A 22,215-nucleotide genomic window follows, 5' to 3' on the forward strand; every position below is an offset into this window, starting at 1 on the left:
AAGAAATCGTAATGAGGAAACTTGATGCAAAACACAGAGCTAGGAAAGTGGAAATATGAGCGTGGCCCCGCTCAATTTCTCCTGAAAAACGGCGTAGAAACAGTCTTATTTCCAACGAGGTACGTTAGAGTGTGCACCTCCTTTTCCACACAGCGGTTCCCTCCGCAACCTATTCAGTGTTTTACTTGAATAGGCTGCTGAGGAAACCTCATCGATCTTTGAATGCCTGCTCGTGGATTTGATGCATGCACAGGAGTGGCGCATGTTCACGTACCTCGTAGGAACAAGCGTCGTTTTTCAAGTAACTTTTGAAAGACGATTAGGAAAAATTTAGTCGGACATTACTTATATTGGTAATCTTCACCTCGAACTTATGTCTTATAATACTAAGTTTTCACTACGTCAATTCTATTATGTTTTCAATACGCTTCTTATATCTGTTTCCTCTAGATATTTCCCCGCAGAGAAAGGTACTCAGCAACTCTCAGATCAGACAAAATAAGGTACAACTAGCGTCTGCTCAAGCAACTCCTAGAAAAACGAAGCGTAGGTGATACAAGTGAGGTTGACGTTTGCACAATTCGTATAACGTTATGGTCCGTCCGTTCAAAGGCGTAGGATCACGCAACAAGGAAGAATGCGAAAAATGAGGTTTGAAGTTCTTTAAACGAAAAATTTCCCTCTGCCCACTGCGGTAGGAAAAGGCAAAACACACCGAACTGGGGTGAACTACTAGTGTGTTCACTTAGTCCAGCGGAATAAGAGCTCAAAATGCTCCCGCGGAGATTTTCGCTTCTCACATCATAGCAAAGGAAATTCTTCTGTCTCCGAAAGATTGTTAAGGTGGCATTGGCAGAAGCAACAAGATTTCTCGGGCTTCCAGGGTAACGACATGGAAAAGGAGTACGACCGTGATCTATACAAGGTATGCGCGAACGCTCGCTTCGGTAACGACCATTGAAGATTTAATACTGGAAGCGAAGAACGTCATGCTCATCCTACTTTTTCGATAACACTGAAACAGAAACGTTCTTCTGCTTCAGTGTTATCGAAACACTGAAACAGAAGAACGCTGTCACATTCTCAGAAAAATGTGTTCTTCTGAAAATGTGACAGCGAATTCGATGAAGATAGTGTCCTTGGCAACAAGAGTATTGAAATGACCACTGATTTTTCATAACAATCAAAGAAATGGATGTATATTCTGATATTCCACCCTTGCTCATCGAAAAGAGAGCTCCCGAATACCCCAATTATGCATATCTAGATTAAGAAATGAACATAATGAAAGATGCAGAGAACATAATGAAACACGCAGACTTTGATTTGGGAGGAGGTGACCAGGAAAACTCATAAGCATGTCGATTATCACCTTGATCACCTCGACTCCCATTGATCTTCTGGTCTGGTCGAGCGGGCGCCAGAGCATCATAATTTTCTTTGAAGGACATCATGAAGAAATCTGACCATTCGGACGGCGGTCTTCCTGTAGTGCGCTTAATATCGCAAGGAACCCAGTCGCTCACGGCTCTGGTCCAACGGTTGCTGTTAAAGCGCATCACGTGTCCATCCCACTTTATTTTACTTTCCTTGACAAACGCGGCGGCATCTCTAATCTTCAATCGCTGACGTAGGAGTAAACATCGAATCCCGTCCTTCACTTGCGTGAAACGGCCTCCTAGCATCACTCTCTCAATTCCCGTTTAATGACGCTTATCGCGCTTTCTTCCTGCTTGCGAAATGCCCAGGTTTCCGAAGCATATGTCAAAGCAGGAAGTAAGGTGGTGTTAAAGAGGTGAGCACAGAGCCGGGTGTTCCTGGTCTTCTTCACTCGTCGATGCTCTTATATGCTTTCCAAGCCACTCGTCTAGTTCTGCCCAGCTCAGGGGTCGGTCGTTCATCATGTGTTCGCCCAGATAAACGTGCTGGTGGTGTGGTGGGGGTGCGCGGGGCGGGGGGGGTGTCGGTCATCAAAAGCGCGGTGTAGCTGCCGACCATCAACCTGGTTCTCCACAACGGTTTACCGCCTTATAGTGGCGTGAAGGTGACTCTGGGCGTCGAACTGCGATGCACAGCGAAGATTCGTCCTCCGGCAGGATCTCCAAGCTGAGAAAGAGTTCGACACATTCTGTTCATTCCGACTTCTCGAAATCGGAAGCTTAGTTAAGAGTAAATCACTGCTAAGGTTCACCACCATCTTGGCAAAATGTCGCAAGTTGGCTCCCTGATGTTGGGCGACGACCTGTGGTAAAAGCTAAGCTCGACCAAGGCGACACTCGCACGACTCGTCATGGAGACTGTCTCAGACTGTGTACGTACAACGCGAGAACACTGTCCACAGACGCTGACCTGCATGCCCTTTTCGGAGCTGCAGAGTGTATCAAATTTCACGTGCTTGCTCTGCAGGAGACCAAGTGCAGAAGGAGCGACGTACGACAGATGAATGACGGTAAACTCGTTTCTCGTGGAGAGAAGGTTCCGTCGCGAAATGTAGGCGCTGTTGGTTTTGTTGTGCACCCATCTGTCGTCCATCTTTCAACATCATTTTTCTTGTCGATTCTCACGAGATCCTGTCACTTCGCCTCCGCCCTCTGCGCCAAAAACCCATCAGTATCATCAATTGCTACTCACCAACATCAGCACCTGATAAATCCGAATTGGATCCATTTCACGAGGAGCTGAAGGAAGTAATCCGCAACGCGAAGTCTTTCCACAGATTCGTTGCCGGAGACTTCAACGCAAAACTAGGAAAGGCCACAGAGGAGGAATACGGGATTGGAAGATTCATCACAGTGGACATGGGAATCGCCCAATGGCGCAACTCTTGCGGAGATCAACCACGTACTCACCAACCGGAGGTGGTACTCGAGGACTCCTTGTCCCAAGGTGTCTGGCACATCGAGAAGGACCCAAACGTAGACTAGAGATGCTGCTCAGAGGATTACGAGCCTGTGCTGAACGTGCCTCGAAGCCGCGCGCGACAAACTTGGATCGAATTTCGAAGACCACCAAGGAATTGTTGGAAAGAAGAAGGACTTTGAGGCTTGATCCGAATGCATCGCACGTTGAGCGGTTAGTAGCAAACTGCAGAAAGGCGTTGCAAGAGGATCTTTTGAAATACAGGTAGAAGAAGATTCTCAAAGCAGCACAAAGAAGAACGAGTCTAAAGAAGTGCCGCAGGGATCTCCGCGAATATAACATTCTGCTAGCAGCCTTGCTGAGCGAAGACGGGACTCGCACGTCTTCTCGTCGTGAGATGGAAATCATTACGGAGAGGTTCTACTCGAACCTTTTCCGTTCATCAACTCCTGTGTCAAGCCCGATCATCTTCACTGGTGAAGCTCCACCACGGATTCTCCTTTCGGAAGTACGAGTCGCTATCAAGAGCATGAAACCTGGCACAGCCCCCGGACCTGATTTTATTTCAGCAGACTTTCTTCGGGCTGGTGGCCCACTTCATGTAATCTTAGCAGCGCACATGACATCTTACCTTCAGAAAGAAAGGATCCAAGACCAGTGGAAGACCTTGCGAACCCTTCTTATCTATAAGAAAGGTGACCGAGAGGACCTTCGGAACTACCTCTGATATCTTTGCTGGGCGTGTTATACAAAATATTCACTAAGATCATCCTCACGCGCATATTTAGGACGCTGGATAAAGCCAAGCCTCAAGAACAAGCCGGATTCCGTCAGGGGTTCAGCTGCTTCGACCACAACCAGACCGTGTTGGGGGTCATAGAGATTTACCAGGAATACCGCCTGCCCCTTCTTCTAACTATCGTCGACTATGAAAAAGCCTTCGACAGCGTAGAAACGAATGCAATACTGTAAGCGCTGGTCGATCAAAGTGTGGGCGCTTCGTGTGTGAGTACATTAGCCAATTGCCAAGATCGATGCACCACCGCTCCCTCAATATACCCATTGGAAAGGAGGTGCGACAAGGCGATACTATATTGCCGAAGCTGTTAACGGCTGCATTGCAATGGATAATGAAATCACTTTCCTGGGAAGAAAATGGCATACGTGTTAATGGAAGATTTCTCTCGAACCTTGGTTTCGCGGACGACATTGTTCTCTTTACGAGCAGTACCAATGAAGCAGAAACGATGTTCAACGAATTGAACGAAGCAGGGAAGAGAATAGGACTGCGAATAAATAGAAAGAAGACACAGTTTATGAAGAACGCCTGTTGCGAGGACAGAGGAGTACAACTTGAAGGACCCCAAATCGTGGGAAACTTCGTCATACGTATATCACGGAAGATCTATGAACAAAAAAACGACTTGAAGGAAGAACTGAATAGAAGAATGAGAGCAGCACGGGCAGCATTCGCAGCTGTCAAGGAAGCTATGGACCAACTGACGGACCAAGATTTTCGTGCCCATCTGTTCGACTCGACAGTTCTCCCAGCGCTCTGTTACGCAACGGAAACATGGACAGACACCGCTGCCACGTCTAGGAAGCTACTTACTACCCACAGAACCCTGGAGAGATGTTTTCTGAAGTTTAACCGGCGCACACAACACCTAGCCGGTTTTCGCAGTTCTGACTTAAGAAGAACGTCCCATCTTCGCGACCCAGCGGAATATGTATCGAAAGCAAAACATGGTCACCTCATGAGAAGAATCGACGATAGATGGACTAAAAGAGCGCTAGAGTGGATCCCAAGAGGTGCTAAACGACGTGGAGGGAGACCGCCAACGAGATGGGGCGACGTGTTCGCTACACGGATGGACCAGCTGAGAGCACAGCTGGATACGGCTCAAGGACCTCGTCAACGTCATTCACGAAGCTTGAGAACATCTTAGATGACAATGGCGAGGGAATGAAACGAGTGGAAGAGATGCTGGGGCCCGCACGTCCAGTGAAGACGGGCCATCTAAGTATCTAAGTAGGTATTGTATCACCCTATCGGACCCCCTCTTCACGTCAATGATGATATTCTTGTAGAATGGCGAAATTCCGGTCGTGAGGTTACTGGACAACTCTCGAAGTACCTTTATGTACTGAGTAGGGACGCCTTGGTTGTCCAAGGCTTCCACGACCGCATCCGTCTCAATTGAGTCGAAGGCCTTCTTCAAGTCAATGAAGGTGAGACAAAGCGGCATCTTGTACTCTCGAGATACCTCGATGAGTTTCGAAACAGTGTGAATGTGGTCAATCCTGCTGAATCCTTTTCGAAACCCTGCTTGCCCGCATGACTGTCCTTCATTCAAGACTTTTTCAGTCCTATTAAGGATCACTCTTGTAAAGAGCTTGTAGATGACGGACAGTAAGCAGATTGGGCGATAGCTGCCGATGTCATGTGGATCTCCCTTTTTATACAACAACACGGACTTGGTGGTCTTTCACTGTTTAGGAACCTTGACAGATAACGTGTAAAGAGCCTCGCCAGGGCGTTGATGAGTACTGGCGGAAGGTTCTTCAATTGTTCTGGTCTTATTCTGTCGGGACCGGGTGCCGTACGATTTCTTACCGACATGATGGCATGTCGTATTTCGGACGGGAGAACCTTTGGAATGACATGTCCGTCTTCCCTCAGATGGTGAGGAGGCAAGTGGACATGGCTGTCGAAAAGATCAGGATAGAAGTTGTAGATGAGTCGTTTCCTCCATTTCCCTTCTCGATACAGTGGTTGTACCCTTCGGGTTCCGGAGAGAAGTCATCTTCGTCATACGACTGGCAAAGTCTCGACGGACATAGCGGATGCTTTTCCCCGCCTCTGCAGCCTCAGCCAGCACTTCTGCTCTTCTCTCTTTAAGGTCTTGGTTTAACACCTCTCTGCAAAGCCTTGCGAGCTCAGACGTGAGTTTTTGGTTCCCTGCGGCTCGTGCTGCTCCACGCTGACGTATCAGCTTAAGAGTTTTAAGAGACAGGCGCCTCTTGGTGGTTTTAAAGCTATCAACCCTCCTCGTACAGTCAAGATGTTCAACGAGCCGGTCATATTCCTCGTCAATACTGCCCATTTTTTCCTTCCCAAAAGCAGGCTAGCGCAGCAAAGAGATCCTAGTTAATGATATTTGTGGGGTCTCGCTCTCTGAACTTGGCGGCTTTCTCTTTTCTCCTTGTGAAGGAAAATCTTCCTTGGAGGAGGCGATGGTCCGATCCCGTATAGAACTTTGGCACAACAGCGACATCCGTAGGCCAGAATCTTTTGTTGTCGATGACGTGGTCTCTTTCATTACGGTAACGTCCACCTTGTGACTCCCACGTCCAGCGTAAAGAGGAGAGCTTCTGGAATTGCGAGTTTCTATGGATGGTCTTAGTCGTCATGATGAACTCGGAAAACCTCTCCCTGATCATTTCATTGTGGGCCGTGGGTTCCGATGTGAAGCTCCTCAGGCGTTCTTCTTGGGCCAGCTTTGGCGTTAAAATCGCCAACTATGACCTTGTAGAAGGCATGATCTTCTTGGTAGAACTTCTCCAGGTCCATAGAGAAAGCTTCGACTTCTTCTTCTTCGTAGCTTGATGTTGGAGCGTAAACGACGAAGATAGTCAAAGCTGGTATTGGGCCACATCTTCTCATCCGCAGACGTCCGATTCGGGTCGTAAGTTGTTCAAAAGAGTCGATGTTCTTTGCCATACTCGTGTTGACGAGGACGCCAACTCCACCAACACCTCTACTATCGCATGTTCCTAAGAACAGTTCTTCTCCAGTTTCATATACGGCGTTGAGAGGGTGACGTCGTCTCGTCTCGGTCAGTCCGATGATGTCGTACTTGATCTTCTTGGCTTGCATCATCAGATCTTTGATGACCGCTTCCGATGCAAGCGTACGTGCGTTATAAGTAGAAATCGTCATCCTAGTCCTTTTCCGTTTCGGTAGCCTATATGACTCCTGCAAGTCCTTCCTGGTGCTACCGTATCAGGCTTTCCTCCGGAATCAGGAGACTCTTTTCTATTACTTTGACATGCGAAAGAAATTTTAAAACCTATGGACAGGATGCAAGCTTCTAGTCCCTTAAGTTTTTGAGAGAAGTTCCGTTCCCCCGGAGTGGACATTTAGTGCTTATTTGTTGGAGGTGATTCCAAGCCGCCTCCCTTGCACCTCCTAGTCACTTGATTGCAGGCTTTTGGCCAGATCGACGTGCGGGATGCAAAGATGTCATGAGTCAGTCCTGGCTCAGCAGAAACAAGGAGTCCATCCCCTGAATCCACCCGCGTCTCTGTGCAAGCACAAGGTCGCGCCACGTAGCGTCGCGACTAACCGGCTGGGATCCCTCTAGTGAGGGAGAACCGTGGATGTCGACATCCTATGAAGAATGTCCTGCATTTCAGTCATGCCCTGAACTGGGATAGCAATCTGAGCGCTGCTCATGCGCGGATTTGCCGCAGTCGTTGCAATCCGGAGAAAGCGCCCGCGCTGGTTCTCCTTTAGATCCAGATAATAGCGTCTCGAGTCGAATGCAAGCACCCCTGACTTGAGTGCGCCTTTTTCAGCTGTAGCTTCGGCTCCTTCAGGGAGGGCCTCGCTGCATTTGATCATTTCACTGAGCTGCTCGCACAGCTATACCGCCGCTGTCATGATCAGCACAAGACGAGATTTATAGTTTGATCCAATCTCGGCGATCTTGATGAAACGTCTACGGTTGTTTTTTTTTTGACGTCCACATAGTATCCCTTGTATTGGATGTTGAGCTGCTTGCTAGCAAGCTCTCCTTCATTACGTTTGTTGCCAGCACGTTCCACACGACATCACGCTACTATTCTTCTTCCTCTTCACACTTCAATTACCCCTCCGACCACTTTCTTCAGCGTAGATGGTAAACCAGCAAGCCCAAGATGAGCTGTTTTCTTGGTATCCTCGAACTTAGGTAATTGAACCATGAGAGGTCGAGAATATAGTGAAGAAAACGAAGAACACAAGTCTTCGTGCTTACCATGGCAATTTGAGTTATTATGTGGCTCTGGAAAACTCTACTGCGAAAATTCGGTAGAAAGCTGCTCAATTCAAAGCAAATACGTTTTGCTCACGTGGAAAGTTAAGGTTTTTCAAAAAACATACCATAGCTTATTTCACAAATCTGACCTCAATAACCTCAGCTTCTGGTTGACGAATTTCCCTTCCCAGGAGTGGGAATTTTTGGATGTATTTATCTGCTTCATATCTCACCCAGAAACGCATGCGTGCACTCAGAAAAGACGAAAGAAGGCTTAGGAGCTGACATTGTCGGAAAGAAACAGGCAAGAAGTAGACATGAAAGAAAGCTTTTCTGGCATGCTTATTGTGGTCAGTTTTTCGATTCATGTTGAACTTCGTAACGTTCGTAAAATATTACCGAATTTGTCGAGATCTTTCACAGTGATTGGAAACTTTCTTTTTGTCGAGACAAATGTAACATTTCTAGACAAATTTGTTTTATCGCCCATCTTTCGGACAGAAATCTAAACATGTGTATAACTTATGTGACAAAAAAAAACTTGTGAAATAAATCTACAAAGGAAATAACAATGCAACAGGATAGTTATTTCCATTGTAGATTCACCTACCTTAAAGGAAAGTTCACGTCCAACTAAAAATCTCGGTATGGTGTAATTTATTTCCATCTGAGTTGACCAAATTCTTGTAAAGTATAGAAAGCCAACATAAACTAAAGCTCTGGCAGTTGACAAAAAAAAATTAAGCCTAAACCAGGATGTTACCATAATCTCTTTTGTGATCAAAGGTTTGATGAAACATTTCTCTGGAATAGCGGTGACGCTTAGGATGACTGTCTACGGCTATAAGTTGGATTATGATTTCTGTTGATGTATCTGTATCGAGCACCTGAGAATAAATTCCTCATTAAAATAAAGAAAAAGAAAATTAATAGCTACTTATTTCTCTAAACGTGCGTCAAATCCAAACACAACATACAATGTATGAAGAATTTTTCGGAATAGTTATGTTATTCCATTCAGGCGGATAGTACGTAGTACGGTATCTGAACTGAAAGTACTTTCCAGAAGCTCAAATGTAGTTATGTGAAAATAACCTCAATTCAATCTGGCTATTCAGTCTTATCAAGTGGTCAAAGCATGTAAACAAAACGATAGCTCAAAATCCCTTAGCGAAGTGATGACTTTTTTTCCTACACAGCTCAAGCTGAACTCCTTAGTGCTCTCTTCCTCCGCTCAGCATTCAATTGGTTTGGTACGAAACACCTTTTACATTACTTCAGCACTGTCGACATACTAATAATCCCGGAATTACAAATTGTCCTTTAACTCTCTCAACACTCTTTCATTCACCACCTTCAATCAACTATAATATGTAATATGTTTTGAAAGTGGATTAGGAATACCTATAGAATAAGTACAACATTAGTTCATGCAAATATCAAAAGCAGAGTCAATAAGAAACGAGGAATGATCCTTGACATTACTAAAGAGGCTCTGTTTGTATTCTCATACTCTCTCTCACATTGTCCCTCATGACCGTTATGTAGCAGCTCGGGCTTCTGTAGCAGATTGTTTATCTACTTCGTTCCATAATCTTAGTAACAAGCCGCTTTGCCTAATGCTTCATAGTGGGATTTAGATCGACATTAGAAATGTACAGGTCTTATCCAAACAGTTCGTAAACTACGTGCTCTAAGTACGTGTTGAACAATTTACTTTCTGTTCTGTGTCCGTCTTGCATTTTTTGTATCACTTCCTTCTTACTTCAAGTTTTCATATTTTGTAGGTTTACCAAAGTTTAATTAATCCACTTTCTCATTGGAGTGATCACAGCCACAGTCATGTGCCTGAGAGGGTGCTAGCTGCGGATCAAAAGCGACCTTGTCTGCTCTGCAACACAGACACAGATTCAGGAGAAGAACTTTCTCTTTGTACTTTAGAACTTGTTGAATCCCCAAATCCTACACGTCGTGCTGAACAAAAAAAACCTGCAATCATGCAACTAAGAAATGCAAGGGGAGCGGTTCGGAGTCATCTCCCACAAATAAGCTCTGTCCACACGGCGGAGACGCAATGTCACAAACAAAACCCATGGGACTAGAGACCTAGGACTTGTCTGTGGGTACCAAATTCAGCACTAGACACAGTAGTAGAAAAAGCTCCAGAAGAGGGCCTAGTGTGGGAAGCGCTAGCCAGCACTGGCTGCAGGCGTCACATAGGCTGTCGAGACAGAAGAGGGCTGAGAAGACGGTTTGTACATACACCACACACACCCCTGCCAGAAAGCGGGGAGTGATCTGATGATGAAAGTTTGATCAAGTACGACGTCATCGGATAGACCGAAAGGAGACGACTTCATTCACTGAACGAGGTATGTGAGACTGACGAAGAAGTGTTTCCAAGAACATTCGACAGTAGAGAAGTTGGTCCAGTTGGTGTCCTCGTCAACACGATTTTAGCAATAAACATCGACTCCTTCGAACAACTCACAACCTGAATCGGGCATTTGCAGTTTGGTGAGCCGAAGGCAAAAAAGTGGAACTGTACACTCACAGCGAGACGATCTCGAGATTTTAGAGCTAATGTATTAGTTACGATAAACGACAATGATAGGGGTAGAGCTGACTCGAACCCATGAAATCTTACCAAAAAAGAAGAAAAGAAGTCCAGATGAAAAACAAACGAAGGGAAATGAAAACTCAACATGCGCCTAAACACTATAAACGCCGAGTACAATAAATGGAGGGACATTTTCTAGTAGAGCGTATTTTCGAAAAGTATTCTTAATGGAAGGAGAGAGTAGCCGTTTCCACTAGAGCTCCTTAACACTGTGTGTTTCTTCAAATACGAGTAAACGCTACAATTTAGACTCACCTCGCCACATAGTGGTCGACAATGGAATCTTCGCAGCTTCTCTTCAACTCTAGGAACAGCTTATAATGCACTTCATGGACCACACGAAAACCATCCAGTGGTTTGAGCGAAGGATTTGGAAGAACAAATATATCTGAACAAAATTCATAAATCTTTGTTATTCGTTACCACGAACAATTGTATTCTGTCGTATAAGTGACGAAAATTGACTAGATATGATATGTAATAACGGTCTCCGCCACAGCTTCCAGAAAATGCAAGAGTACTGGACTGTGGAATATGCGTCATTAAACGCTCTTATTGAGGAAACAATGTACGGAAATAAGAACTAGATAAGAAGATAGGAGGAGTGAACTGCGTGTTTGAAAGGCATGCTTTTTTTCGATTTGTTTGAAAACATTGGCTTCATTGCACATTAGTTTACATTCAGCTCATGAAGTGGTCCTTTGAAGTCCTTTAGAACTAGTACCACGTAGGTAGAAGTCCCGATATTATCCTGAATTTAGCGGACGCGGTAAGCAGTGCTATTTTTTTGAGCACGCCCAGAACAGATCACTATGAATCCTTCATATTAGACAGTGCACAGCAGATTCATCATGACTTCACAGTTTATAGGTGATTTCCATGCACTATGTGGTCGAAAAAGCATAGTGTGATGTGGATCGGAGAAATTACAGTTTTTGAAATTTAAAGCTACTTCAATTATTGAAAAAAGTCGAATATTTATCGTGACGTTTAGATCCTCGCACTTATTAAAAAAATAAGTTAGCAGCGCAGATATTCACATATTGGTTTCGTCTTGATTTCTTTTTTAGAAAAAGAAAAAAAGAAGGAAAGAAATCGATGAAATGTCACCTCTTCTACTATGAAATTGATCTGCCAAAAACGCACGAAGGTTTTTTCTAGGTGTTTGCTAGGGGCGGAGTCTGCGCATTTTGAATAATTCCAAATGTAACCAATAAGTGAGAAAAACAGCTGTTGATGACGATTCATATAGGCGACCTCAATCATTTGCACACAGGAATTTTGAATTAATGTTAGAATTCTATCTTTGCACCTTTTTTTGCTATTATCGGTCAGTCAGTTGTGGGATATACAGTTGCATAGGGATATCGGGGCGGAAAAGTTGACTTCGCAGCAGAAGAATCATGATCATCAGAGCTGTAACAACCGGTGCGCTAATTTCAGAGAAGTAGAATTGTGCAAATCTCTGTCAAAGGAAAGATCTGCTATCTTTGCCGGCAGGTGTGGCGCAGTCGGTAAGAGGTTCCGCTGTCTGCACCATCGATCGATCGAAGGTTCCAATCCGCCCTGATGATCACCTAGCCTTTCATCCCACCGGGGTACGGATAAATTGGTACCAGACTTGTCTGAGAGGATGAAAACACTGACTTGAAACATTGGCTAGCCCCACAAGTCATTGTATAGGCCAGTTACACGTTCGTAAACCTCAGATTCTGAATTGAAGTGAACGTGGGGGCGCGTCCCAAGCTTATTGATTAACGCCAGACACTTTACACACTTTATCCTTCTATGTTTCTTGAACTCATCCTAAACGGAGACACTTTATCTTTTATGTACCTATGCAAGTTGCTTATGTTATGACTTCGCCATTAGTAGTAGCGCTCACTCACCTCTCTCCCAGCGGTATTTCGTGGTTAAGGCCACCTACCTAAAAAGATACCTCAACGACTAAAATCATATCTGAATCAGATAGCTACCAGCCCAGCGCACCGAACTTGGAGTTTTGATTATATCTCAAAGATTTAAACAAATTATTGTCTAATGTTCAATCATGACAAGCTGCTGCAAATCCTACCTCACGCCTCAAAGCGGCGCAGCGGTGGCCCTGGCCGTCGGGCAGCAATGGTGGCGAGACTTCGTCTCGGCAGGTTCAACCATGCCACAAAGGTGTCCGGCTAGTAGTCCGGTCCTTGGGCCAAGGCTACAGGCTAGCTAAGTGAGGAGGTAGTACGACGATTCCGGTGCCAGGCTGCTAGCTTGCTAGTGCGACAAGCCGACCGAGGACAACACCCCCGTCGCGTCATACTGCTAATGTCTACTATGTGTTCTTCAGAAGCTAGGGCGTACCCCAGAAGCGACGCGCATTGTCCTCGCCTGGGCAATGTGGCAAATATGCGAGGGCTAGCGGCTAGAGGACGAAGCCGGCCAAAGAAGTTAGTCCGCCATCGCCAGCAACATCCAGTGCGCTTGGCAACACTTAACGTTGGGACGCTTACTGGAAGAAGTCGTGAACTGGCAGACAGTCTCAGAAAACGCCGTGTTGACATATGTTGTGTACAGGAGACTCGCTGGAAAGGCTCCAAGGCAAGGGAATCAGGCGATGGCTACAAGCTGATCTACCACGGCACATCAAATCGCAATGGCGTTGGTATCATATTGAACGAGTCGTTTAGAAATAGCGTCACAGCGGTGGATCGACTATCGGATCGCTTGATGGCTGTAAAAGTAGATACAGGAAAAGTGGAATTGCGAGTCGTCTCTGCTTATGCGCCACAGGCGGGCTGTAGTGAAGAAGAGAAGACAAGCTTTTGGGAGGATCTGAAGCAGTACGTCCAATCCCTGGAAAGCGAAGAAATACTTTTAATCGGAGGAGACTTCAACGGACATGTCGGTTCTCGGAAAGACGGATTCGAGAGTTGTCATGGTGGACACGGCTATGAAGCTCGTAACGACGACGGGTTGCGAATCCTGGAGTATGCTGTTGCAAGTGACTTGATCATTGCTAACACGCAGTATCGGAAAAGAAAATTGCATTTGATCACGTACACCAGCGGCGGTCGTGAAACACAAATAGATTTCTGGATGTTACGCCGACGAGATCGCCGACTTCTGCAGGATTCAAAAATCATTCCTACAGACCATGTCACTGGACTTGAAAATCTCCCGTCCAAGGAAGAGACATCCAAGGACTGAAACACAGCGCATCAAATGACGGATTCTGAAGCATCGAAAGGAGGTATTTTCCACGTGCGTGGCTCCATCTACACTTCCCCACCCTACTCGTAGTGTGGAGGAAATGTGGTCGTCTACTTCTAGCGTCATACGCTTGACCGCCGAGAACACTCTGGGAAAAACGAATCTAGGTAAGCCAAAGGTACAAAAGGCTACGTGGTTTTGGAACGAGGAAGTTCAGGCGGCAATTCGTGAGAAGAAGTCCAAGTATAAGCTCTGGTCGGACCGAAGTCGGACCGCTACAAGGCTGTGTACGACATGCTTGATACCAGAGAAGGCGAGCGGGCAGTGTATCGTTTAGTCAGAGCGCGTCATCGCTCAACGTTGGATATGGAGCACACCAAGATCGTTAAGGGAGCTGGTGGAGCCGTTCTGCGCCGCTCTGGTCAGATCCTGGAGAGGTGGCGAGAGTACTACAATCACTTGTGTAACGAAGAGTTCTGTCATCCTCCCATCCCAACCGTTCCCAGTGTCAAGGGTCCTGTTCTACCAATTACTGCCGTCGAAGTCAGTGCTGCCCTCGCAAAAATGAAGTCGAACAAGGCAACCAGTCTTGATGACATACTTGCTGATGTCTGGAAGCTGCTAGGAGATCGAGGGTCCATGTGGCTCGCAACTCTATTTAACAAGATCGTTGCAGAAGGACGGACTCCAGACGTTTGGCAAACTTCCGTGACCGTGCCTGTCTGGAAAGGGAAAGGAGACATTGCTGACTGCACCTCGTACAGGCCTATACGACTGGTCTGCCATACGATGAAGGTTTTTGAGCGTGTCCTGGAAGCTCGTCTGAGGGAAATTGTTAGCGTTTCACTCAACCAGTGCGGCTTTGTGAAGGACTGCAGCACTATAGATGCTACCAATGCTGTCCGATTCCTCCTGGAAAAACATTGAGAGAAGAACCGCAGTGTGCATCTTGCTTTTCTCGATCTCGAGAAAGCTTTCGATCGTGTCCCACATGAGCTGTTATGGATGTCCATGAGGTCGCATAGAGTACCAGAAGAATATGTGCGGTGGACTAAGCTACGTTATGCGAAGCCTACCAGCATTGTACGATGTGCTGCTGGAACAAGCAGGCCATTCCCTGTACAAGTAGGGGTTCATCAGGGTTCATCCCTCTCACCTTTGCTGTTCATACTGTGCATGGACACGATAACGAAGTGAATCCAGAAGCAGCATCCGTGGACTCTACTCTTTGCCGACGATGTCATGCTCGCGGCGGAGTCTCGGAATGATCTTAAGAAACAAGTACAGTCTTGGAAGGGTCGGCTGCAGCAACATGGATTGCGCCTCAACGTATCAAAATCTGAGTACATGGAGTGCGGACCAAGGATAGAGGATGGTTCAATTTGTGTCGATGGCACCGAATTAAACAAGGTGAACTGTTTCAAGTGCCTTGGATCCAAAGTGACTTCCACAGGCGACATTGATCGAGAAGATCGAGCACGTGTTAATGCTGCATGGATGAAGTGGAAAATGGCAACAGGGATACTATGCGACAAGAAAGTCCCTGTTCGACTGAAGTCGAAGATTTACAGGACGGTTGTGCGTCATGTTGCCCTTTACGGATGCGAGTGCTGGCCGACGACGAAAGCCTTAAAAAGAGTGTTGCATGCTATAGAGATGCGAATGTTGAGGTGGTCGATAGGTGTAACGCTGAAAGATAAAGTATCCAACGACACTGTACGCTCCATCGGCATCGTCCCGACAACTGAGGAGATGAAGGAGGCGCGACTGAGATGGTTTGGACACGTCTTGCGGCGAAAATTCTGTTGCCAAAATTGGCCGGGGCGGCATACAGGATACATTTCGTAAGTCATGTGTCTGGCATAGCAGAAGCAGGAAGTCCATTTTCTGATCCCCCGCCTCTCAGAGCAGGATTAAGGTCGCTTTTGGCCCTCCTTACCAGCATCGTGGAGGTTCATCAGGGTTCATCCCACTCACCTTTGCTGTTCATACTGTGTATGAACACGATAACGAAGGAAATCCAAAAGCAGCATCCGTGGACTCTACTCTTTGCCGACGATGTCATGCTCGCGGCGGAGTCTCGAGATGATCTTCACAAACAAGTACAGTCTTGGAAGGGTCAGCTGCAGCAATATGGATTGCGCCTCAACACATCAAAAACTGAGTACATGGAGTGCGGACCAAGGATAGAGGATGGTTCAGTTCGTGTCGATGGCACCGAATTAAACAAGGTGAACTGTTTCAAATACCTTGGATCCAAAGTGACTTCCACAGGCGACACTGATCAAGAAGGTCGAGCACGTGTTAATGCTGCATGGATGAAGTGGAAAATGGCAACAGGAGTGCGACAAGAAAGTCCCTGTGCGCTCCATCTTCGGCGTCGTCCCGATAACTGAGAAGATGAAGGAGACCCGACTGAGATGGTTTGGTCACGTCTTGCGGAGAGAGGAAGATTCTGTGGCCCAAACCGCACTGAAACTCGACGTTTCAGGAGTGAGGCTGCGTGGGAGGTCAAAGATTCGCTGGTTAGACCTTGTGAAGCTGGATATGATAGATGCACGTTTGTGTACGGCTGATGCAATGGATAGAACCAAATGGAAGACAAGAAACAGAAAAGCGGACCCTGCAACAATGCGGGACAAACGCTAGGAAGAAGAAGAAGAAGTTCAATCATGACAAGACAAATTTCGAATATTCAGAAATAATCCGAGAATTCCACAAAATGAGAAAATTTGTTAGAAAACTGAAAAAAAAGAAAATTTCTTGCACCAGATATGCTATACGACTTGTTCTTGCCATATTTGTTGGTTGCATAAATACGCAAGCGAGCATGTCCTGGCGGTCCTCGGTATTCATATTCTATGTTGCAACAATTCTGCAATTTGAAATGATCTCCAGATTCGGCAGCGACTCACGATAACATTTCTTTCTTACGCGAACTCGAAAAATTCTTATCCAATTCTTCGGATCTCTTAACTCCACAATCTCGAGCACATACCTTAATTCACGTAGTCTCATGCGCAAACAGCTCAAAAATAATCGAAAAATGATGTAATTATATCATACTCAGCCCTGCTATGTTCGTCAACATCTTGTATTGTACCCGTATTGTTCTCCCAATGAATAGTGAGTATGGTGTAATCGTTTTTCCTCTTCGGACGAACATGGAGATTTGCAGGTGCGGGTGGTGCCACTGTAGAATAGGAGACATGCAGAAAATGTTGCTGAGGAATGAGTTACAAGCGTTTTTCTTCTTATACTCGAAAATAGACGTAGAAATAAAAACTATTGAAAAAATGTTGAGAATCATTCAATGCGAATTTTCTTGGGCAGCAAGATATAGCCCTATTTTTAATTTTATTCAATCCTACTTTTCTAGATCCTACTTTCCTACTTTTTTCTCCTCCTACTTTTTTCTTTCTTTTTTCTTAAAACATCTTTTGCTGTTTGCGTTTATTTGAAATGTTAAGGCCACCGAAGCATGAAATTCGTTCAGTGAATGGAAGATATTGAACGCATAAAAAAAGAAAAAAAAAGAACAAAAAAAGACAAGAAAAGACTTTTAGAAAGATAGGAAAAGCATAGAAGAATGTATTGAACGATAGGAGAAACAACAAAGGAGAACCTCTTACCACCTTGATGCAGGGGTTCTGTTATAGAAAAAAAATCGGAGTGGAGTGGAAAAGACCAAGAGCACTCGGCACTTTCAAGCATAACCTCTTCTCCATACCCAGCAACAATTTCAGCTTCAGCGGTCCTTTCGTCTCGATTAGAAGGAAGAAACAAATGTTTTCGAAAATGCTCCGTTAAGATCACTTGTACTTCACGTACTTCACTTTAGCAGTTCGAAAAAAACAAGAGCTTTTTATATTATTTTTTAAGTTCGAAGAAAACGCTCATGACCTGTTTCTCAACCAAACAGTTCTGTAACAACGTATATATAAATGACTCTCAAGAAATCAAAGTGAAAAACAATAATTCCACGTTGTCAAGGGCATTCTTGCAACTAACCTATGCTCCTTCCATCATCTAATAAACTGAAGCTGTATCTCACCTCCGACATAAAGGAAAGCGGCAGGTCTGCTTGATGCATCACACAAGTAAATGCCAGCGTGCTCTCTTTGCACATTTTTAATTTTCAGCATTTTCGAAAGTATTTGTATACTTTCCGATGGGACGATAACATTCTCTGTAAAGCTCTAAATATAATACAAATTATGACCGGTACAGATAAATGGTTGTAAGAGATTGTTTTGGACAATCAGGCACCTCCTCTAATCGTCATGATATCGCACTGTATTGTAAAGACTAATTTTTTTTAACAACGCTTTCTTCTTTTTTCCAAAAACTAAATTTATGCGAAAGATTTCATAGTATTCTTTCTAAACGCGTCAATTCTACATTTAGAGAACATCCAAACTTCACCTTCAAACACCACTTCGATAAAAGTGTGGATTTTCTTCCTGTTTTCCCTAACAGTTATCACGAAATGGTGTCTAACATAAAATGACAAGAACGACATCGTACTGATAAAGACAGTCAGATCATGTAAACTGTTTCAACTATTTAAGCATCCCATTTGCATGGGTGTTTCCATTTTCTAAAAAAGGCATGTTACCGACCTGAGGAAAACTTGCAAGGAAATAGATACGCGGAGGAGTCAGGGAGGTTAATCTCAACACGTGCAGTGGTCATGGCTATCGAATGGTCGCAACGTCTCAATTACCTTTTGCGGCATGCCCACAGAGCTATTGCGCGGTACTACCGTAATAAGGCACACGAATTCCATGCCGTTGGACCCGTGTCGCCTCATTTTACCGCTTTACTACCTCGGCGCACCAACTCGACCCATTGCATCCCATTTTATAACTTTCTGGCATCCGCATACCAATTCGATGCCAGGGGACGGGACCCGTCGCATCACATTTATAGTTTGTTGGTGTCGGCACACCAATTAGACGCCGTGAGACTTGTCGCACGACATTCTGGAATTTCGTTACACACACCACACCACACCACACCACACACACACACACGTGACATAAGCCCGTTATTATATAGTATGGCGATTATTGGAAACCTGGTGAGGAGGCGTCCTTCTTGTGAATCCAGCGTTCATGTCCTTGTGATTGATTGCAGTGCATGTTTACTTCCGTTCCGACTAATGCGAATATTTCACCTGACAATCAAGGAGATTTAAGAAATATTTAAGAAATAGAATAAGAAAATGAAAGTTTGCTGTGCACGTACGCTGCGCAAGAAATGTAGGGCAGAGCATCAAAGTTAGCATGATGTGCCTTGGTGCATTCATCCTTAATATTCAACAGATCATTCAATGTTTAAAAAGTTTCTATCTCCAAGGTTTGACGTAATGCACATTCCTAAGACGAAAGCTACAAACTTAAGGTGCACTTGGATACGACTGAAAATGGACCGACCAGTTAGTAAGTGCATCAACAAATATGCCAAGAGGAGTGACATCAAAATATGATGGTGATTAGATAGACAAATCGACATGGAAATTTCAGACCGGATTATGTTTGGCTGAGAAAAGTTTTTTTCTTCCAAATTCACATAGAAATAGGAAGTACTGGCACACATCATGTATCATTTTCGACTAACATTGACGACGTTATTATATTTGCATTACACAGTGTTGCATTGCATAGTGCGAAGCTGTAGTATGTTATCAACCTTGCCTAGAATCTAAGCTACCGACAGATAAAGCATGCACAGGAAAAGTGAGAGCAGCCTCGAGGAAGAAAATCTTGGTGGAAATTGCGCCAAAGCCTTTTCTGCACAACTTCTTGGATAAGGTGGGTGTAGTGCAGTCGATAAGAGGGACCGCTGTCTACAAGATCGATCGGCGGTTCGAATCCGTACTAGTACCAACGAAGCCTTTCATCCCTTCGAGGTGGATAAATTGGTACCAGAACTGTCTGGGGGAATAAAAACACTGACTTTACACATCGGCTAGCCACCGCATGTCATTGCACAAGTCAGTTACACGTTTGTAAACTTCAAACGATTCTATTATAAATTCAAGTGAACGTGGTGGCCCATCCCGAACGGGTTAATTAACGCAGGAGACCTCTATCCTTTTAACTTCTAGAATGAGTGTTTGTGGTCAACTTCTATCTTCAACGAAATCAGCTCTACTTTCACCTATTCTACCTATGTACGGATCGGAAGCTTGTGTAGCTTCGGTTAGGTGAGGCGAAACTCGATTACACCAACAGAAAGCTGTTCTGATGGGTGCCTGAGTATTTCCAACCGCGACTATGCCAGATTGGCTGATGGTCTTTGTGCGGAAGAGCTGTCCCTATGGAAAGCCAGCCAAAGCTGACCCTGGAAATGAGTGGCCATAAAACTACCTGTCGACGGGCGGCTCACCCTACACCTCGTCAAAGATCCAGAGCATAATCGTCTCAATTTGCAAGATAACATGTCGATTGGAGGCAGCATACTACAAATCTGACGTGATGAAAGAATCTGCGATTAAGGCTAGAGATGGGATTGTAGATTGCGGTATTCGGGGTGTGCTCCTACGAGGTATGTTAGAACGCTCCTCCGTGCTCACGTTCCGGTCCCCTCTATAACCTATTCATTCCTTTAACGTGAGTAGGTGCTCCAGGAGAACTCACTGGCTTTCGAACGCGGATGCTACGCATGCACTAGGGTGGAGCGTTGCGACTGAAATTGTCGTAAAAACTGGAGTCGTCCACATGTTTCCTTGTCGTTTCGTGTTTCGCGTTTGCGACGATTAGAGGGAGATGAGCGGATTCACCTCAAACCGCAATCTTCAACCTCATCTCTACATTTTCCCGCAGATTTCCTCATCACGTCAGATTCGTGATATCCTGTCTTTAAGTCACTCAAATCAAGTCTCAGCTGGCTGCACCTATATTCTTACCCATCCCTTTAACGCAAGAGTTTTTTTTTTTAGTTTTTAGCGGGCATGTGTGCTCAAGAAATCGTACGGCATCTGGTCTTGACAGGATAAGATCTCAACGTCAACACTCTGGCAAGACTCTTCACACGTCATATGTCGGAATCCAAGGTTCCTAAACAGTGAAAAAACCAGGGAGGCTGTGCTGCTGAATGAGAGAGGAGACATCGGCAGCTATCGCCCAATATGTTTACCATCCGTCGTTTACAAACTCTTCATAAGAATGATCTTGAACGGGATTGAAAAGTGTTAGATGAAGGACAGCCATGAAAGCAAGCAGAGTTGCGAAAAGTATTCACCACGTCTGACCGCATTCACACTGTTTCGATACTCATCGAGGTGTCACGAGAGTAGAGGATGCCGCTCTGTCTCACTTTCTTCGATTTTTGGAAAGCCTTCGATACAGTTGAGACCGAAGCGGTCATGGAGGCCTTTGACATCCATGGTCTCCCTACACAGTACATAAAGGTACTTTGAGAGTTGTACAGCAACCTCACGACCAAAATTTCCCCATTCTACAATAATGTCACAATCGACTTGAAGAGAGGTGTTCGTCAGCGTGACACAATTTCACCTAAAATATTCAGTGCCACTCTCGAGAACGCGTTGCGAGGATTGGAATGTGATAATATGGGAGTGGAAGCTGACGGCCGGCATTTACCCCATCTTTGTTTCGCTGATGAGATCGTACTAATAACATCAAGCACCAATCAGGCGGAACCTATGCTGGCCAAATTTGATGAAACGAGTAGAAGGATAGGTCTCCAGCTGAACCTGGTCAAGAGGATGTTCATGAGGAACGGCAGGGTTTCTGATGCCTCTTTCACACCCAACAGAAAGAACATATCCGAATGCTCCAGGTGTGTATATTTAGGTCGGAAAATTAACATGAAGAATGGTCTGACCTCCGAGGTCCTCTGTTGGGCAGGAGGAAACTGCGGCTCGAGGAGCACAAAAGAGCATAGAGAATATAGTGAAGAGGACTAAGAACATCCGGCTCGATGCTCACCCGTTCAAACCACTGCTCTTCTTGGTTTGACCTATGCTTCAGAAACCTAGCCGTGTCGCAAGCAAGAAGGAAATGCGATCAGCGCTATAGAACACGCAATTGAAACGGTGATGCTATGAGTAACCCGCTTTACGCGGGTTTATGCTTTGTGAAAGAAGGGATTCGAAGTCCAATCCTACGTCACCGATCGATGATCAGAGAAGCATGCCCAAAAAGTAAAATTATGTGGGTCGGATACATGATGCGTTTCAACGACAATTGTTGGAGCTGAGCCGTACGCAGGTGGGTACGGCTCAGCTCCAACTATTGTCGTTGTCGCGATATCAGGCGCATCGCTGGAAGGCCGCCGACCCAATAGTCAGACTTCTATGCGAAGTCCTTCAAAGAAAAGTACGACGCTCTTCGAGTCCCTAGCGAGAAAAAGTGAGCTGGGCAACACTTGCACTCGATGGGGACAAATGAAAGTATTACTGGCGCTTGCTCGAGCAAATCGATTAACAGAGAGAGCACAGATTAAAGATGATGTATGAACAGACTGTTGAGTGAGTGGTCATCTTTGATA

General features: G+C 45.3%; 13 protein-coding genes across 17 annotated transcripts; 8 read left to right on the forward strand and 5 right to left on the reverse strand.

The window, feature by feature from the left end:
• Positions 1-892: 892 nt before the first annotated feature.
• On the forward strand, positions 893-3,586 carry RB195_011206 (uncharacterized protein; the record flags this gene model as incomplete). 2 transcript variants are annotated; one of them, XM_064192526.1, is made up of 5 exons in its annotated part: positions 2,068-2,116; positions 2,186-2,490; positions 2,568-2,886; positions 2,940-3,072; positions 3,181-3,586. In XM_064192526.1, the coding sequence occupies 5 exons, from the start codon at positions 2,068-2,070 to the stop codon at positions 3,584-3,586; spliced, it is 1,212 nt and encodes a 403-aa protein (XP_064050110.1). The 2 variants fall into 2 exon arrangements, with proteins under 2 accessions (XP_064050108.1, XP_064050110.1); XM_064192525.1 differs by lacking the exons at positions 2,068-2,116; positions 2,940-3,072; positions 3,181-3,586 and adding an exon at positions 893-947 and having other exon boundaries at positions 2,186-2,311; positions 2,641-2,924.
• RB195_011207 (uncharacterized protein) lies at positions 1,269-1,685 on the reverse strand (the record flags this gene model as incomplete). The annotated part of the gene is made up of 1 exon (XM_064192527.1): positions 1,269-1,685. The coding sequence occupies one exon, from the start codon at positions 1,683-1,685 to the stop codon at positions 1,269-1,271; it is 417 nt and encodes a 138-aa protein (XP_064050109.1).
• On the forward strand, positions 3,257-3,586 carry RB195_011208 (uncharacterized protein; the record flags this gene model as incomplete). The annotated part of the gene is made up of 1 exon (XM_064192528.1): positions 3,257-3,586. The coding sequence occupies one exon, from the start codon at positions 3,257-3,259 to the stop codon at positions 3,584-3,586; it is 330 nt and encodes a 109-aa protein (XP_064050111.1).
• Positions 3,587-3,893: 307 nt separating this feature from the next.
• Positions 3,894-4,808, forward strand: RB195_011209 (uncharacterized protein; the record flags this gene model as incomplete). Its single annotated transcript, XM_064192529.1, has 1 exon — positions 3,894-4,808. The coding sequence occupies one exon, from the start codon at positions 3,894-3,896 to the stop codon at positions 4,806-4,808; it is 915 nt and encodes a 304-aa protein (XP_064050112.1).
• A 771-nt stretch (positions 4,809-5,579) lies between these two features.
• RB195_011210 (uncharacterized protein) lies at positions 5,580-5,966 on the reverse strand (the record flags this gene model as incomplete). The annotated part of the gene is made up of 1 exon (XM_064192530.1): positions 5,580-5,966. The coding sequence occupies one exon, from the start codon at positions 5,964-5,966 to the stop codon at positions 5,580-5,582; it is 387 nt and encodes a 128-aa protein (XP_064050113.1).
• Positions 5,967-6,304: 338 nt separating this feature from the next.
• RB195_011211 (uncharacterized protein) lies at positions 6,305-6,802 on the reverse strand (the record flags this gene model as incomplete). The annotated part of the gene is made up of 1 exon (XM_064192531.1): positions 6,305-6,802. One exon carries the CDS (start codon positions 6,800-6,802, stop codon positions 6,305-6,307), a length of 498 nt encoding a protein of 165 aa, XP_064050114.1.
• A 200-nt stretch (positions 6,803-7,002) lies between these two features.
• RB195_011212 (uncharacterized protein) lies at positions 7,003-11,043 on the reverse strand (the record flags this gene model as incomplete). 2 transcript variants are annotated; one of them, XM_064192533.1, is made up of 7 exons in its annotated part: positions 7,003-7,148; positions 8,280-8,385; positions 8,491-8,591; positions 8,644-8,767; positions 8,858-8,924; positions 10,756-10,888; positions 10,956-11,043. In XM_064192533.1, 7 exons carry the CDS (start codon positions 11,041-11,043, stop codon positions 7,003-7,005), a joined length of 765 nt encoding a protein of 254 aa, XP_064050115.1. The 2 variants fall into 2 exon arrangements, with proteins under 2 accessions (XP_064050115.1, XP_064050116.1); XM_064192532.1 differs by lacking the exon at positions 7,003-7,148 and adding an exon at positions 7,720-7,907 and having other exon boundaries at positions 10,986-11,043.
• Positions 11,044-12,819: 1,776 nt separating this feature from the next.
• On the forward strand, positions 12,820-13,692 carry RB195_011213 (uncharacterized protein; the record flags this gene model as incomplete). Of its 2 annotated transcripts, none has more annotated exons than XM_064192535.1 (1): positions 12,820-13,692. In XM_064192535.1, one exon carries the CDS (start codon positions 12,820-12,822, stop codon positions 13,690-13,692), a length of 873 nt encoding a protein of 290 aa, XP_064050117.1. The 2 variants fall into 2 exon arrangements, with proteins under 2 accessions (XP_064050117.1, XP_064050118.1); XM_064192534.1 differs by having other exon boundaries at positions 12,892-13,692.
• A 297-nt stretch (positions 13,693-13,989) lies between these two features.
• Positions 13,990-14,622, forward strand: RB195_011214 (uncharacterized protein; the record flags this gene model as incomplete). The annotated part of the gene is made up of 1 exon (XM_064192536.1): positions 13,990-14,622. One exon carries the CDS (start codon positions 13,990-13,992, stop codon positions 14,620-14,622), a length of 633 nt encoding a protein of 210 aa, XP_064050119.1.
• A 315-nt stretch (positions 14,623-14,937) lies between these two features.
• RB195_011215 (uncharacterized protein) lies at positions 14,938-15,543 on the forward strand (the record flags this gene model as incomplete). The annotated part of the gene is made up of 1 exon (XM_064192537.1): positions 14,938-15,543. The coding sequence occupies one exon, from the start codon at positions 14,938-14,940 to the stop codon at positions 15,541-15,543; it is 606 nt and encodes a 201-aa protein (XP_064050120.1).
• A 149-nt stretch (positions 15,544-15,692) lies between these two features.
• RB195_011216 (uncharacterized protein) lies at positions 15,693-16,091 on the forward strand (the record flags this gene model as incomplete). The annotated part of the gene is made up of 1 exon (XM_064192538.1): positions 15,693-16,091. The coding sequence occupies one exon, from the start codon at positions 15,693-15,695 to the stop codon at positions 16,089-16,091; it is 399 nt and encodes a 132-aa protein (XP_064050121.1).
• Positions 16,092-16,124: 33 nt separating this feature from the next.
• RB195_011217 (uncharacterized protein) lies at positions 16,125-19,006 on the reverse strand (the record flags this gene model as incomplete). 2 transcript variants are annotated; one of them, XM_064192539.1, is made up of 7 exons in its annotated part: positions 16,125-16,318; positions 16,465-16,570; positions 16,630-16,693; positions 16,762-16,888; positions 17,750-17,884; positions 18,776-18,874; positions 18,946-19,006. In XM_064192539.1, the coding sequence occupies 7 exons, from the start codon at positions 19,004-19,006 to the stop codon at positions 16,125-16,127; spliced, it is 786 nt and encodes a 261-aa protein (XP_064050122.1). The 2 variants fall into 2 exon arrangements, with proteins under 2 accessions (XP_064050122.1, XP_064050123.1); XM_064192540.1 differs by having other exon boundaries at positions 18,946-18,985.
• A 1,995-nt stretch (positions 19,007-21,001) lies between these two features.
• Positions 21,002-21,683, forward strand: RB195_011218 (uncharacterized protein; the record flags this gene model as incomplete). The annotated part of the gene is made up of 3 exons (XM_064192541.1): positions 21,002-21,112; positions 21,188-21,504; positions 21,557-21,683. The coding sequence occupies 3 exons, from the start codon at positions 21,002-21,004 to the stop codon at positions 21,681-21,683; spliced, it is 555 nt and encodes a 184-aa protein (XP_064050124.1).
• Between the last annotated feature and the right edge of the window lie 532 nt (positions 21,684-22,215).

This window comes from Necator americanus, chromosome III (genome assembly GCF_031761385.1).
Source record: "Necator americanus strain Aroian chromosome III, whole genome shotgun sequence".
Classification (NCBI taxonomy): Eukaryota; Metazoa; Nematoda; class Chromadorea; order Rhabditida; family Ancylostomatidae; genus Necator; species Necator americanus.